Source organism: Quercus robur, chromosome 3, assembly GCF_932294415.1.
Source record: "Quercus robur chromosome 3, dhQueRobu3.1, whole genome shotgun sequence".
Classification (NCBI taxonomy): domain Eukaryota; kingdom Viridiplantae; phylum Streptophyta; class Magnoliopsida; order Fagales; family Fagaceae; genus Quercus; species Quercus robur.
In genome coordinates this window covers 14,359,473-14,374,272 of record NC_065536.1, presented here as the reverse complement: position 1 = coordinate 14,374,272, position 14,800 = coordinate 14,359,473, and the positions used below count along the sequence as shown (strand labels likewise).

Sequence of the window (14,800 nt, the reverse complement as noted above, 5' to 3'; positions counted from 1 at the left end):
TTGCGGCGCCCTTTTCCTCTGGTAACACCCCGGCCCTTAGGTAGGAGATCAATGGCGTGGTCTAGTTATCTTCAGAGTTCACCACCTGCATCTTTGCCCCGTCATCGATAAGTGAAGATATTTGGACAAATGATAATACCTGTTCGGGAACCAACATGAATTCGGCTGATGCAGCTTTTGCTAGTTGGTCAGCCCATTCGTTCTCTTCTCTTGGGACCTGAATGAATTCGACTTCGAGGCTGTTGATTCGGTACTTCACTTCTTCCAGATATCTCTTCATTCTATCGTTCTTGCATTCGTAGTCGCCATTGATCTGACTTGTTACCACTTGTGAATCGCAATGGACAATTATGTTTTTCGCTCCCGCAGCCCTTGCAAGGTCTAGCCCCGCAACCAGGGCTTCATACTCTGCCTCGTTGTTGGTTGTTGGGAAATCCAGTCGGATCATGCACTGTATCGTGTCCCCCTGCGGAGTTTTAATCACTACTCCGGCTCCTCCGGCTCGTCTGTTTGAGGATCCGTCTGTGTGGACGCTCCACTGTTCCTTTTCTTCTACCAACTGGTCCCCCCCGAGTGTGAACTCGGCGATGAAGTCGGCCACTGCCTGTCCTTTCATGGCCGTCCGCGGGCGATACTGGATGTCAAATTCGCTTAACTCTATTGCCCACAAGGCCATCCTTCCTGCTGCTTCTGGGATATTCATGGCTTTTCTCAGCGGCTTGTCCGTTAAGACAATGATTGTATGCGCCTGGAAGTATGGCTTAAGTTTTCGCGCAGCGATCACTAACGCGAAAGTCAACTTCTCCATTTGAGGGTACCTCTCTTCCGCTCCACGGAGCGCACGGCTGGTAAAGTAGACGGGTTTCTGTATCCCGTCCTCCTCCCTTACTAAGGCTGCGCTTACCGCGGCACTCGAGACTGCCAAATAAAGGTAGAGTTCCTCTCCGTGCATGGACGGACTGAGTAGTGGTGGAGACGAAAAATATGTCTTTAAGTCATTAAAAGCCGTTTGGCATTCATCCGTCCATTCAAATGACTTTCTCAGAGTGCGGAAGAATGGCAAACACCTATCCGTCGCCCTTGAGACGAACCTGTTTAGTGCTGCAATCTTTCCATTTAGACTTTGGACCTCCTTGACCGTCCTTGGTGGTTCCAACTCCATTATCGCCCGTACCTTCTCCGGGTTGACCTCTATTCCTCTTTGGGATACCATGTAACCCAAGAATTTTCCCGCCGTCACTCTGAATGCACATTTGTTCGGATTCAGCTTCATGTTGAACGATCGAAGCGTATTGAATGTTTCTCTGAGGTCGTCTAGGTGATCTTCTTCGTGCACGCTTTTAACCAACATGTCGTCAACATGAACCTGAACGTTCCTGCCAATCTGATGTACAAACATCTTGTTCATTAGCCTTTGGTATGTTGCTCCAGCGTTTTTGAGTCCAAAAGGCATCACCTTGTAGCAGAATAATCCCTGGCTTGTGACGAAAGAGGTCTTTTCCTGATCAGATTCATCCATCCTGATCTGGTTGTAGCCAGAGAAAGCATCCATGAAGCTGAGGAGCTGGTGTCTTGCAGTCGAATCCACAAGGGTATCTATTCGTGGGAGCGGGTAGCTGTCTTTGGGACAAGCCTTGTCGAGGTCTGTGAAGTCTACGCACATCCTCCAGCTTCTGTTGGCTTTTTTAACCATAACGACATTCGCCAGCCAGTCGGGATAATATACTTCCCGGATGAAACCTGCCTCCAGTAACTTCCGAACTTCTTCGGCTATGGCCTTATCCCGTTCCTGGGCGAAGACTCGTTTCTTTTGCCGGATTGGAGGGAATGAGTTCGACACATTCAACTTGTGGACCATGACCGATGGGTCAATTCCTGGCATGTCTTCATGACTCCAGGCGAAAACGTCTTGGTTATTTCTTAGGAAAGTTGTGATCGTCTGGCGTACGGGCCAACTGGCTAGTGTGCCAATCTTAGTCGTTCGTTCAGGCCGTGTGTCGTCAAGCCTTACTTCTTCTAGTTCTTCAACCGGCTCTGCTAATGCTCGCTGGTTCCCGATGCACATCGTCTGCTGCTGATCTTCCATCTCTAACATGGCGATATAGCATTCTCGTGCTGCTACTTGGTTCCCCCGCAGTTCTCCTACCCCATATTCCGTCGAGAATTTGATCATTAGGTGGTATGTTGAGGTTACCGCCTTCCAGGAATTGAGAGTGGGTCGCCCGAGGATGGCGTTGTAAGCGGATGAGCAGTCGACTACGAGAAACGTTATCTCCTTAGTGATCTGCTGAGGATAGTCACCCGCCGTCACAGCTAACGTTATCGCGCCCAAAGGGAAGACCTTCGTACTCCCAAATCCTACGAGTGGGGCGTTCGTTGGGGACAACCGTTCCTTGTCAATCCTCATCTGTTGGAATGCTGGATAATACAGGATGTCTGCTGAACTGCCGTTGTCAACGAGGACCCGGTGCATATTATAATCTCCAATCTGCAGGCTGACTACTAGCGCGTCGTCATGAGGATGGTGAAGTCTCCGAGCGTCATCTTCTGAAAAGTTTATGACGGGATTATCTATTCGCGGCATCTTTGGTATGGATCCCGTGAGTTGGACACTATGGACCATCCTGAGGTAGGTTTTGCGGGCTTTCTTGGAAGATCCGGCTGCAACTGTACCCCCTACAATCATTCGTATGTCTCCTATGGGTGGGCTAGGGCGGTCGTTCTCCCTTCGTGGAGCCTGTTCTTCCAGTGTATCAGTTCTTTCCCTGCTGACGAACCTTTGTAGTTTTCCTTTCCTGATTAGGGCCTCAATCTGCTGCTTCAGGTCATAACAGTTGGCCGTGTCGTGCCCGTGGTCCCGGTGAAAGCGACAATACTTGTCTCTCAGTCTTTTGTTGGAGTCTCCCTTCAACTTTCCAGGGAAGGTCAATGATCCTTCATCTTTGATTTGCATCAATACTTGGTCGATCGGGGCGGTTAACGGGGTGAAATTGGTGAACCTTCCAGTGGGGGGTTTGGAGCGCTTTTCATCATGTTGATCCCCGGTTTTAGCGATCTTTCGCCCCCTGTCTTGTCTCGTGTCTTCCTGCCTTTCCCTCTTCCTAGGCCTTTCCTCGCGGGCCAGCAGCTCATCTTCTGCATTCACGTACTTTGTAGCCCTGTAGAGAACGTCCGTCATGGTTTTTGGATCATTCTTGTATAAGGAAAACAAGAACTTACCCTTCCGTAGCCCGCTAGTGAACGCGGCTACGAGTATTTTATCGTCAGCTTCGTCAATCGAAAGGGCTTCTTTGTTGAAACGAGTTATGTAGGCTCGCAGCGTCTCATCTTCTCTCTGCTTGATGTTCATTAAGCAAGCGGTGGACATTTTGTATCGATGTCCGCCTATGAAATGTGAGGTGAACAGGGCGCTCAACTCCTTGAAAGTATTGATGGAGTTTGGTGTCAATCTACTGAATCAGACCCTTGCAGGCCCCTTCAGTGTGGTCGGGAACGCCCTGCACATGATCTCGTCTGGTACGCCCTGAAGGTGCATCAGGGTCTTGAAGGTCTCTAGATGATCGAGTGGATCCTTGACCCCGTCGTAACTTTCGATCTGCGGCATCCGGAACTTTTGTGGCAGGGGGAATGTGTTGACGGACGCGGTGAATGGTGAGTCGGTTCTGTTCACTAAATCGTCGAGATCAGAAGATACTCGCCCCTTGAGGGCGTTCATCATGACCTCCATCTGCTCCTTCATCGCCTACATCTCGGCGACGATAGGCGGGGGGGCAAAATCCATGAGAGTCCGAAGGCTCACGTTTTGCTGCTCTGGTCAGCTTGGGGCGTTGCTGCCCTCAGGTTTCTCCTGCTCCCTTCGCTTGGCACTGTTGCCTTCCTGGTTTTGCTCCTGAAGGTTAGGTCCTACATCCCTTTGTCGTAGCTGCTCCTCTAGATCGTGGTTCTGCTTTGTGAGTCACTCTACTGCTGTCATGAGAGTCTGGACCTGCCTTTCTAATGCAGTAGATCTCGGTGGATCGTCTTCTTGAGCGTTGTTGGTGGTAGCCATCGAGCGAGTGAGTACCATGCAACTCTTATGTCTGGGAGGCGATGATCTGGCTTAAGCTTTTCGCGTTCCCCACAGACGGTGCCAACTGATGATGCCGTAATATCACCAGTGAGCAGCACTATCCACGCTCGCTCCAACTAACAACCTGCAAGAAGAAAGAAGTGATCTCGCCGTGGGCACCGGTGTGGTGTCGACCAAATACCCTCCGACGGTCAAGTTAGAATTGTTCTCAACTCTAGAGTGCTAGAGAGGGTAAATTATGCGTACCTTGATTCGCGAGAGTATTGAAGCTTTTATAGTAGAAGAAAGTCGGCTTCTCCTCCTTGGACTAGAAGTCTTTTCCTTATGGGAATCCCCTTGAGTAATCCCAAACGTGATTGACAAGACTTTTCCTTGTAGAGGGGATTAACGTGCGTATCTTTCGGAATGTTCCTTGCGCTAGGTTTCTAGTTTCCTTGGAGATCACACGTGCATGACAAGAATATGGAACTGCTCTAGGCCACTGGACTCTACCGTCGCCGGCCCATGGGCTCGGATCCGTCAGGCCCAATGTCGTGAAAATCTATTGCGCTAAATTTTGCCCCTTCATGGTGCAAATTGCTAATCAAGCTATATATTGATGAAATATTAGTAAACTTGGACACTGAAGAAGCTCTGTGAAGCAACTATTTTGCATTTTAACATACAAGAGTAAAAATATTAATCTCATTTTAGTCCAATGAGTTTTGGCTCAAATGGCATTTCCTTCTTTCATAAGAATGGGATGGCGGATAAGGTTGTCGGTTTAGGACCTATTGGGTGCATGTGTAACTTATCAATCAAAAGAAATTTTATCTTAATTTAGGTTTAGGTGATTGAAGTGCCTCTATTTTTGAAAAAAATGAGTTGTCCTACCTTTTTTTCATCTCTAACAAATGGGTATTGTGGAGTTCATTGGTTCACCCTTTCACTATTTATGGGTGGCATTTTATAAAGCTTCGAAGCAATAATACTATCATATATAATTTAACTCAAGATAGGACATCAGTCTTGTGTGCATTACCATTGGAATTGTTATTCAATCTACATTAATGGCTCTTTTGTTTTTTCATGACTTTTCATATTATTCTATGTGGTTTGCCTGTTTTTGGTTTCTCATTATGTATTCATGCATTCTTATGTTTCAATTTTATGCTGCAGTTATTTCTATCTGCATCTAACTTGCTTGACCGTGACATCACTTCAAAGGTATTCCTCTCTATACATAACTACATTTGATAGAGTTTATTAAGGGTATACTATAAATTTCCAATTTGCTAATATTTTGGTAATTTACTATGGCTTTGTTTGTTTTAGCTTAAAATTCCAACTTATTTTTAAATAGAAACATGCCAATGAAAATATCATCCAAACACTATCCAACCTCCTTTTGTTCTAGTAAGAATTTTGAGTTTCTTTGTTTTCATCTTCCCTTCAAATTTCTAATATGTGACGGTTTGGGAAGTTATCATCTAAATGAGATTTCTTGTTGGGGAAGATTTGTTAGAATAATAAATTTTGCACCTGGGAAGAAAGTATCTCATCAAGTACTTCATAATAAGTCTCACCACACTCAGACAAATACTCAATGGAGTTCTCAATGAAAGAGGAGTTTTATTGATAATTAAAACAATACATATCCTTTGCTACACATACCACATCACTCTTCACTTCTACTCTTGCTTATTATTTCACATGCATTTTCACTCCTGCAATCAATGCCAAGCCTTATATAGTATACATGAAAGACTAAAATTACACACTGCATTCTAAAATAAAACGAGACAAGCAATAATAACCCATTACCTAAAAGTAAAAGAAAGACACATTACATACTTGTTTCAAGCTAAACTTGTTACATCTTTTGATAGTCAAGGACAACAACTCACCTACTAAAGTGAGAAATTTTCTCTTTCATATTTTTAGCTTACCAATCAAACTAAGCTAGTAAGGATATGCAAGCTTAGTAAATAACATATGCAAAATGCTTTAAAACAAATCATCGGCCTATTGCTAGGGTGGGAGTATAGTGATGGGTATAGCTGCCTATCACTAAATAACAGATTTAAACTTACTAGTATTCATGGGTTTGAGTTAGGGAATCGACCTCTCCAAAAAAATGGGGATAAGGTAGCCTACCAATCACCTCTCTCAAACCTTGTAAAAATGGGTGAGTTGTGCTATGGGTATGTCTTGTAGTCCTTGGTTCATACCTGGGGTATGTCAAAATTACATGTGCCATAAGTAGTGTTTATGTCAGACAAGCACTTCTTTGTATACTCTTGGATATGTAGCAAGCTGAACTGTTATGTTGGCTGTTTCTGATAAAGATTCTCATATATCTGAGGGTCTTGAATTTGTCAATCCCCAGTAGTTTGTTTATGTGCTTGTATGACGTGCATGCATGTTCTGATCAGGCTTGTCTTACTATGTTTTTTGCTAAAATATACTTTATTTCATTTAGAGTGATCCAATGGCTGTGATGTACGCAAAGAAAAGAGATGGAAAACTAGAGGAGTTAGGTCGCACTGAGGTTGTATTGAATAGTTTGAATCCTGCATGGATAGAAAAAGTTACAGTTGCATTCCAGTTCGAGATTGTGCAGCCATTGGTGTAAGCTTTACAAATTTCTCTAAGTGCTTATCTTTGTGTAGATAAATCTTGTTTTACTATAAGTGATTTTCTAATTTAACTGGATGGCTTGTGTTTGCCTTTATTTTTCTTGGCGCCAGATTTCATGTATATGATGTGGATTCAAAATATCATAATGTACCTGTGAAGGTATATATCAATTTTAGCTCTTTTAAGTATTTATTATTTTAATTCATGTTTTGTAGGTTATGTTCAATTATTTGCACTGTTAATAAATTACACGCAAAAAAGTGTACATGCTTAGTGTTCTTGTTGCATTTCTGTCAATCTTTAAGTTCTGAATATTGCACTTCGCAAGATAAAACTCTTATCAACATTTGTAATATGTGAAATGTGTATTGATTTGACTAGATCACACTATAAATTGCAGGTATACTAAACACTAAATTTGTCAATACATGGTCAAAAACATTGAAGTGGAAACAAAAGTAATTAGTGAACAATTATAAACAAATGTTTGATGCCAATTGTGTGATATGTCTCAAATAATCTCTGGAAAAAATTATTTTGATAGTAGCTATACATGTGACTGTGCATGGTGTAATTGTATGGTAAATCACTTGCTGAAAATTACTATGAAACTTTTTTTTTTTCAGTGTGTTGCATTTAGCTCTTTCAAAAATTATTAAACTGGATTTGTTGCTTCTGTCAACTTGGCCATGATACAGGAAAGAAGTTATATAACAAATAAGAAATGAAAGTAAGGGGCAATTTAGTTTAAACTCTAAAGCCCTCCATGTAATATTGGTGATGTTTATAATTTTCATAATAATCTTTTACTCCATGGTTGTAATTTTGGTAACTGTACAAAGCGTGGAATGCAAATTTTTTTGACAAGAAACCAAATTTGATTGGTTAACCATATCAATTATGAATTAATTGATACTTTTGAAAGATTGTGACAATTTAAACCATATTTAGATGTGAGCAAAGAAGGTAACTTATAAGGATTATATTTTTGATTTGTTATCATTTCATCTAGAATAATCTAACAAATTTAGTTGATGATGAAGTCTTCATTTTAAAAGTTTATTTCCGTTGCCTTGCAGACGCTAAAATTGAATGATCAAGAATTTCTTGGAGAGGCTTCTTGTGTTCTATCTGAGGTATATCGCCTTGGGTTCAGTTGGGCTCATTGAAATTATATAAAGCATATATATCATGCTGGTGCAATTTGGGTAAAAATTTGTGTTAATTTTGAGTGTTTTATTCTTAGAAATTTCAAGGGTAGAAAGACAAATGTGAGAGCCACTTCAGTATAACGTTATTTTAAGATTTTGTGCATCATAGTTTAGATTACCACTGATGCAATTAAAAATTAGGGGAAATTATACTTTACCCACCTATGGTTTGCCCGAAAAACACTTTTCCTACCTGTGATTTAAAAATTGGCATGTTACCCACCTGAGGTTAGCTCTGTTTGTCTCCTGTTACCCACCTCAGTTAAAAACAAGGGTAAATTTGTATTTTTGTTACCCTTTTATATCTCTCTCCTCTCAAAACATAAAAAACTAAAAAATCAAGGGAAAAGGAGATCTAAAAACTAGGTTTTGTAAAAATTAAAATCTAACTTTTACATTTTTTTTTCATGTATCAACTTTTACATTTTTTTTTCATGTATCAACTTTTAAATCTTTTATTTTAACAAAAATGTATTGTATTACTTAATTTTATGGAGTACTAAAAGAAAGTTTTGGAGAGGGAGAGCGTATTTTATAGTATTAATAGTGATAGAAAATTAGACATAGGACTTTTATTTAATTTATTAAGCTGGGAAAAATAAGGGGAGTGAAAGATAGAGAAGGCACTCAAGGCAGCAAAGAATGAAACAGTAGCACTTGGTATAAAATTGTTCAATTCAAAGTGCATTAGAGTATTGACCTTTTAGAGATGTAAAATTGGAAGTAGCTCCTTAGCTCCACATGTTACCAACTCACAGTCACACTGACAACGACAAGAAGCTGGTTCTCAACAGTCATTGGACGAATTTAGACATCAGAAGGAATTGTCCACTCAGTCGAGGCTATTTGGAGGGGATGTGGTCAACAATTTTCTGAAGACATTGAGCTCTTGGGCTTTGGGAATGCAGATTCCGATGAAAGATTAAGTGCTATTTTTGATGGTGTCTTTCAGTGGGAACAAAAACTGATGGCTCAACATCCAGTGTTGTGGAGTACACTCTTTTCCAAAAATTGTTCAATTCAATTTTTAATGTGTTAAAATAGAAATCTAAAAGTTAATACATGAAAAGATGTAAAAGTTAGGTTTTAATTTTTACAAAACCTAGCTTTTAGATCTTATTTTCTCTTGATTTTTTAGTTTTTATGTTTTGAGAGGATAGACGTATTTATCCTTATTTTTAATTGAGGTGGGTAACGGGAACAAACGGAGCTAACCCCAGGTGGGTAAGGTGCCAATATTTAAACCACAAATAGATAAAGTGTTTTTCGGGCAAACTACAAGTGGGCAAAGTGTAATTTCCCCTAAAAATTATGTTTCAAATGTAACTAGTAGCTTAAATTCTTTTAGAATGATTTGGTCAACATGTACTAAACTTTGGTGTTTGTTTTTCCTCCATTTTCTCTCTTTCTATTTTCATGGCAGATAGTGGCTAAACAAACTCGGAGTTTAACCCTAAATCTCAATAACAAAAATGGGCATACGAGCTTGAGGAACTTGGGGGCACTCACTATCCATGTAGAGGAAACAGTTTCTTCGAGGAGTTGTGTTGAGATGGTAGTCCATTGTTCCCACTTGGATAACAAGGACCTATTCTCTAAAAGTGTATGTATTCACAAAGTAGATACGTTAAAATTTCATGTTCCTTAAGCATACATATTCTTGATTGTGTTTGTTTCTTAAGTTTCTTCATTTATTTTAGGATCCTTTCTTAAGAATATCTAGAATTGTTGAGAGTGGAGGCTTTATTCCAATATGCAAAACTGAAGTGGTGAAGGACAATTTGAATCCAATTTGGAAACCCCTATGCCTGAGCATACAGCAGTTTGGAAGTAAGGTATGCTTGTCGATTTATGATTTGTGGTTTCCTATTAGATTATGGTTATAGGATGTTTTGTAATTTCGATAATTAATGAAGACTCACATGGCATATGCAATTTCACTTGCTACAGGATAACCCATTAATTATAGAGTGCTTTGATTTCAATAGCAGTGGCAATCATGTGCTTATTGGGTAAGCTAAGATTTATTGTTGTCCAGATTAATTTTAGTTTTTGTTTATTTTCACTTTTCAGTTTTCACGATTTAGTCTCTGGTACTAAAAGAAGAAGGTATTTATTTTAAAATTTACCTCATCAGTAAGCTCCAGAAGTCGGTGGCAGACCTGGAAAAACTTCATATAGAAAGACGTGGTGCAAATCTCACCTTACCATCTCCTCATCAGGATCATGAGAAGGTACTTATTCATACTTGCAGTTATATTTTTTAAAAATACTTCATGTTAATCTTTATGTTTAAATTTTTACATTGCTTACTAATTTATCAATATAGGTTTTGAAGGGACAGCTATTTGTGGATCAATTTTGTGAAAAGCAACAGTACAGTTTTTTGGATTACATTTCCAGTGGATTTGAGCTGAACTTTATGGTTGCTGTTGACTTTACAGGTAAAATATATCCCATTCTAGGGGAGTTATATAGTTTTTTATTTTACTTTTTGGGTTCTCTTTTTCCTAGTTCAAAATGTTTTGGCTGATGACTGATTTATGCTTTGAATATTCAATATCTCTTTCTTTAGCCTCAAATGGAAATCCTCGGAATCCAGATTCTTTACACTACATTGATCCTTTTGGCCGGTTGAATCCTTATCAACGGGTAAGACCGTGCATCCTTTGGTGCTCTCAATAGGGTAGTTGCTTTTCTTTGGTGCTTGTGTGTGTGTGTGTGTGTGTTTTTTTTCTTTCTAAACATTAGATACAACAGATCCTTCCCCCCCCCCCCCCAATACAGTTTTAATCCTGTATGGGGTTCGTGAGTTGTATTTTCCTAACACACACGCCAAAAGAAGAAGAAAGGACACAAAATAACTTGGAAATTGCTTCTAGAATAAGAAAAAATAGCTTTTACATTGAATTGGTCCAAAACGAGGGGCACAAAAACAACCTGGGAAATAAAAAATAACTTTTACATTGAATTTGTCGATAGCAATGTCTATATGATCAAGTAGCTATCTTTTGTCTGTCATGACTCAACATGATCAAGCAGCTTGTTTTTCATATCAAGGTTGCAGGTTCTTTTACTCTCAATTAAACGCAAAACATGCTAGAGAAATTTAAAAAAAAAAAAAAAAAAACCATACATGGAACATGTCTGAGATTGTGGATTGTGTAAAAAAAGTTTCTTTGTTTTGAAATTTTTGTTAGGGTTCTTCTGTTTGCATATACTTAAAATAAATCTTCATTGATTGATGAAGTCATTGTATACTTAATTAAGAAAACTTGCAGGCTATAATGGAGGTTGGGGAGGTCATTCAGTTTTATGATTCCAATAGGCGCTTTCCTGCTTGGGGCTTTGGAGGAAGAACAATTGATGGTACCATATCACATTGTTTTAACTTGAATGGAAGTACAGGTGCCTTTGAGGTGAGAGGAGCTGACTTTGTAATGCTTTGTTTGCTTAATCTTTGAAGAATCTGACCTGGCTGGCATATTGCCTAGCTGTTTTCACATAGATCTCTCTCTTTCTCTGTAATCCTCTTGCAATTTTTATTGGAAACCCTTTAATTTTTATAAAAGTGAAATTTATGCTTATTCATGTCTTCTTATTCTTACTGTTATTATCTCATATTTCCTTTCTTTTTCTCAAATATAATTTTTTATTTATTTATAATTCTGTTGAATAGCATCTGTAACCTGGCTCTGTCACCATTGATGTTTTACCTTCTTCCATTACCTCTAAATCACAAACATTTTCAACCAAACATGAAAAGTTCTAAACCCTATTTACAACGAACAAAAATACATTCAAAATCCCCAAATACATTAATTTTATCATTAAAAGGTTTGAGAAGTCTCAGATGCCCTTAAAAAGAAGTCCATGAGAACAATGCAAATTAAATAGATTGAGTTATCTCACCTAATAAAATTTGTAACATTATATGTTTTGTATTATAAGATTAGATGTCTGTTGTTAAGGATTACGAGTAAATGGTACCATAGGATTCATATCATTCTTTGTAAGTTAATAACTGTTGAGTATAAGTAGTTCATATATTTCTGAACACTGCATTTCATACTCTTATGTAACATCCAGTTTCTTTCTTTTTAATAGATGAACTAATCAAATTATTTTATTTATTAATAGGTTGAAGGAGTTGAAGGCATCATGGCTGCTTATGCAAGGGCTCTCCATAATGTTGCCCTGGCAGGACCCACTTTATTTGGCCCAGTGATTAACACAGCTGCACAAATTGCTGGCCAGTCCGTCTCGTACAACAGCAACAAATACTTTGTCTTGCTCATTATTACGGTAAAGAGAATGTCGAATTAAATTTATTTTGTTTGTGATAAGTTACTACTTTTATTGAAGCAGATGAGACACTTTATGTACACAGGATTTATACTCAAAGCTCTCCTAAAGATAATTTTGTCTTTATTTGATGCCTCTTTAAATCAATTCTTCAATTAATCACTCAATAAAAATTGTCGTGTTTATAGGATGGAGTCATTACAGACCTGCAAGAAACAAAAGACGCTTTGGTCAGGGCATCCGATCTGCCTCTATCTATCCTTATAGTCGGAGTGGGAGGTGCAGATTTTAGAGAAATGGAGGTATTATATTTTCCTAATTTGATGTCCTTTATACTCTTTTACGCTTTATTTTAATTATTCAGTAAATATGGTGGAATTTTAGCTTTTAGAATTTTCGCTTGAATGACTGTAATGTATCTTAATTTTTGGGCAGGTTCTTGATGCTGACAATGGAAGACGGTTAGAGAGCTCTACAGGTCGTGTGGCTACACGTGACATCGTGCAGTTTGTTCCAATGCGAGAAGTGCATGGTGAGTGCATAATGGCACTTGTCTTTACAAAATTTTTGAGGTTACATCTAATAGAATCCACTAACTGTAATTCTGCATTCACAACTATCCCAGTTAGATAATTATTCTAGAAAAAATGGAATGAACATTTGGTTAGTTCTGCCAGTTAGATAACAATTGATGGGTGGAGTGATGAAAGGACAAAAGGGTGTGTTTGAATGTATTTAACAAAAACGTTGCTTGATTTCTGTTGCCACTGTTGTTTTGATCCTGTCTTTGGCTAGATTGTTTGTACCCATAGACATGTTATAGGTAGAAAATGAGATCATGATTTTAATCTAGTGTGAATGTGTGCTCAGCAAGCTGCTCAACAAAAATTGCTTGGCTCCCTTACAACCTTAAAACCATTTCAATGATCTTCCCTCTTGACTTTTTTATCATCTGTTTGAGTCTATTATCTGTTGTATCAATTGGAATTGATTATTTCCTTATTTGTTCAACTTGTTGTACTTGTTCTTTATTTGGCCTAGGCTTCTACATTGTGTTTTATCTAACAAATTAGTTGTGCTCTGTACAGGTGGGCAGATTTATGTGGTCCAGGCTCTATTGGAAGAGCTACCTGGACAGTTTTTGACATACATGCGTTGTAGAGATATCAAGCCAAGTCCTCTCCATGCAGCCTCAAGCCCTCAACTTCTGCTTGACTAACAGTTACCATGTTCACAAGATTTATAAATATGCTAATTCTGATCTGATCAACTGAGAAATTTTAGGTCTGAACCAATCACAAGCTAACTTACCTGAAAGGAGCTCTTTATTAACAAATTTTTTAGGACTGAACCGCTAACAAGTTGTATTTAATTCCTGAAAGAATTTCTTCATATCATCCTAAAAGAAAAAGTACAGTTTTTTTTTTTACACAAAAAAAAAAAAAATTTATCTTCTATAGGTAGAATTTAAAATTTATTCAACCTGTATTTTAAGTAAACAAACCAATGAAAAAGAAGTTACTTTTGCAAGGAGAGAGTATCTTTTGGTCTATGAGCTAGTTCCATGGAGTAGGCCTCTCAAAAGGATTTGTAGCATCCATCCATAAGGAAGGTGTTGTTGTCACGTTGTGGGCCCACATGTATGTGATCAGGTGATAATTTTTGGTGTAGCAATTTTTGGCCCTAAATAAGGATCTAGGTTCACTCATCCTTATGGAATGTCATTGCATTGTGTGGTGTACAAACATTTTTTTGGATTAAATCAATATCTAATTGAGAAGCTATTAGCAAAAGGAATAATGTACTGCGGTTAAAGTATTTCAATATTTGTGTTGTATGAGCATTGAATAGTGACATTCCTCCAAAAAGCCTTGTTACATTGTATTATTATGTTTTTAGAAATGCTTCAATTTTCATATTACAAAGGATGTAAAGGATTCTTTTTTGAATGATTTCAAATGTTTTGTGAATTCCACAATGTCTACCATGGGATGACTCTCTTGAGTGCTGCTTGATGTGAATATTTTTACACATAAATATGATAATATGTCACTAGATCATGGTTAGGGCAAAGATGGGAGCTAGCCGTCACTTGAGTTGGGTCTAAGAACCATTTTTTTAATGCCTATGTAGAGGTTAAGTCACCAAACTTTTAAGTTTTTTGAAGTTAGAATATGAACTTGGGAATGTGTTAAGCAACTATGCACGCCTAACTTAAAGGACTAGCCTCCACTTGTACTGCTTAGCCATTTTCTAACAAGGTTCCACTAGGTTGGTTCCCTTCTAAGCATGTAAAATTCACACACACACACACATATGGGATTAAATACATAAACCACAGGCTCAAAGATCAATCACTTAGAGGTGGGTGTCCAAATTTTAGGCCTCCATTTATAAAAACCCTAATTGGAAATTTTCAATTTCAAAGTTGCTCAGACATCACCTTGACTAGCACCACATGTGAATCACTTTTGTTGAAAGAAAACCAATGAAAGAAAGCAGAAATTTAGGGTTTCTCGGAGGCGTATGCTTAGGTAGAGACTAGACCAGTGTACACACTACACAATGCTTCAAGATGCATACACAATGGAGGGCT

General features: G+C 38.6%; 4 protein-coding genes across 4 annotated transcripts in view; 2 read left to right on the top strand and 2 right to left on the bottom strand.

The window, feature by feature from the left end:
• LOC126717206 (protein BONZAI 3-like) overlaps positions 1 to 13,524 on the top strand; it is a 106,714-nt gene extending 93,190 nt beyond the window's left edge. The window contains exon 17 of the transcript XR_007652457.1: positions 13,489 to 13,524. The gene's annotated coding sequence lies outside the window, so the exon portion shown is untranslated. The remainder of the gene's footprint in view (positions 1 to 13,488) is intronic.
• LOC126717207 (disease resistance protein RPS2-like) overlaps positions 1 to 14,800 on the bottom strand; it is a 97,383-nt gene that overhangs the window by 74,437 nt on the left and 8,146 nt on the right. The window lies entirely within an intron of this gene.
• LOC126719294 (uncharacterized) lies at positions 62 to 3,367 on the bottom strand. The gene has a single exon (XM_050421864.1). The coding sequence runs from the start codon at positions 3,365 to 3,367 to the stop codon at positions 62 to 64; it is 3,306 nt and encodes a 1,101-aa protein (XP_050277821.1).
• LOC126719293 (protein BONZAI 3-like) lies at positions 4,812 to 13,493 on the top strand. Its single transcript, XM_050421863.1, has 16 exons — positions 4,812 to 4,823; positions 5,228 to 5,275; positions 6,531 to 6,679; positions 6,799 to 6,847; positions 7,768 to 7,824; positions 9,323 to 9,502; positions 9,600 to 9,734; positions 9,850 to 9,911; positions 10,037 to 10,133; positions 10,229 to 10,343; positions 10,475 to 10,551; positions 11,181 to 11,318; positions 12,040 to 12,204; positions 12,393 to 12,506; positions 12,640 to 12,736; positions 13,293 to 13,493. Exons 1-16 carry the CDS (start codon positions 4,812 to 4,814, stop codon positions 13,421 to 13,423), a joined length of 1,626 nt encoding a protein of 541 aa, XP_050277820.1. The 3' UTR covers positions 13,424 to 13,493.

What these genes read in the sequence shown, in the direction of transcription:
- LOC126719294 (XM_050421864.1), bottom strand. Translation starts at nt 3,367, where the DNA reads ATGTCCACCGCTTGCTTAATGAACATCAAGCAGAGAGAAGATGAGACG.
- LOC126719293 (XM_050421863.1), top strand. An exon ending in GGCAATCATGTGCTTATTGG is followed by an intron (nt 9,912 to 10,036) that starts GTAAGCTAAGAT and finishes TTACCTCATCAG; the next exon opens with TAAGCTCCAGAAGTCGGTGG. An exon ending in TTGTCTTGCTCATTATTACG is followed by an intron (nt 12,205 to 12,392) that starts GTAAAGAGAATG and finishes TCGTGTTTATAG; the next exon opens with GATGGAGTCATTACAGACCT.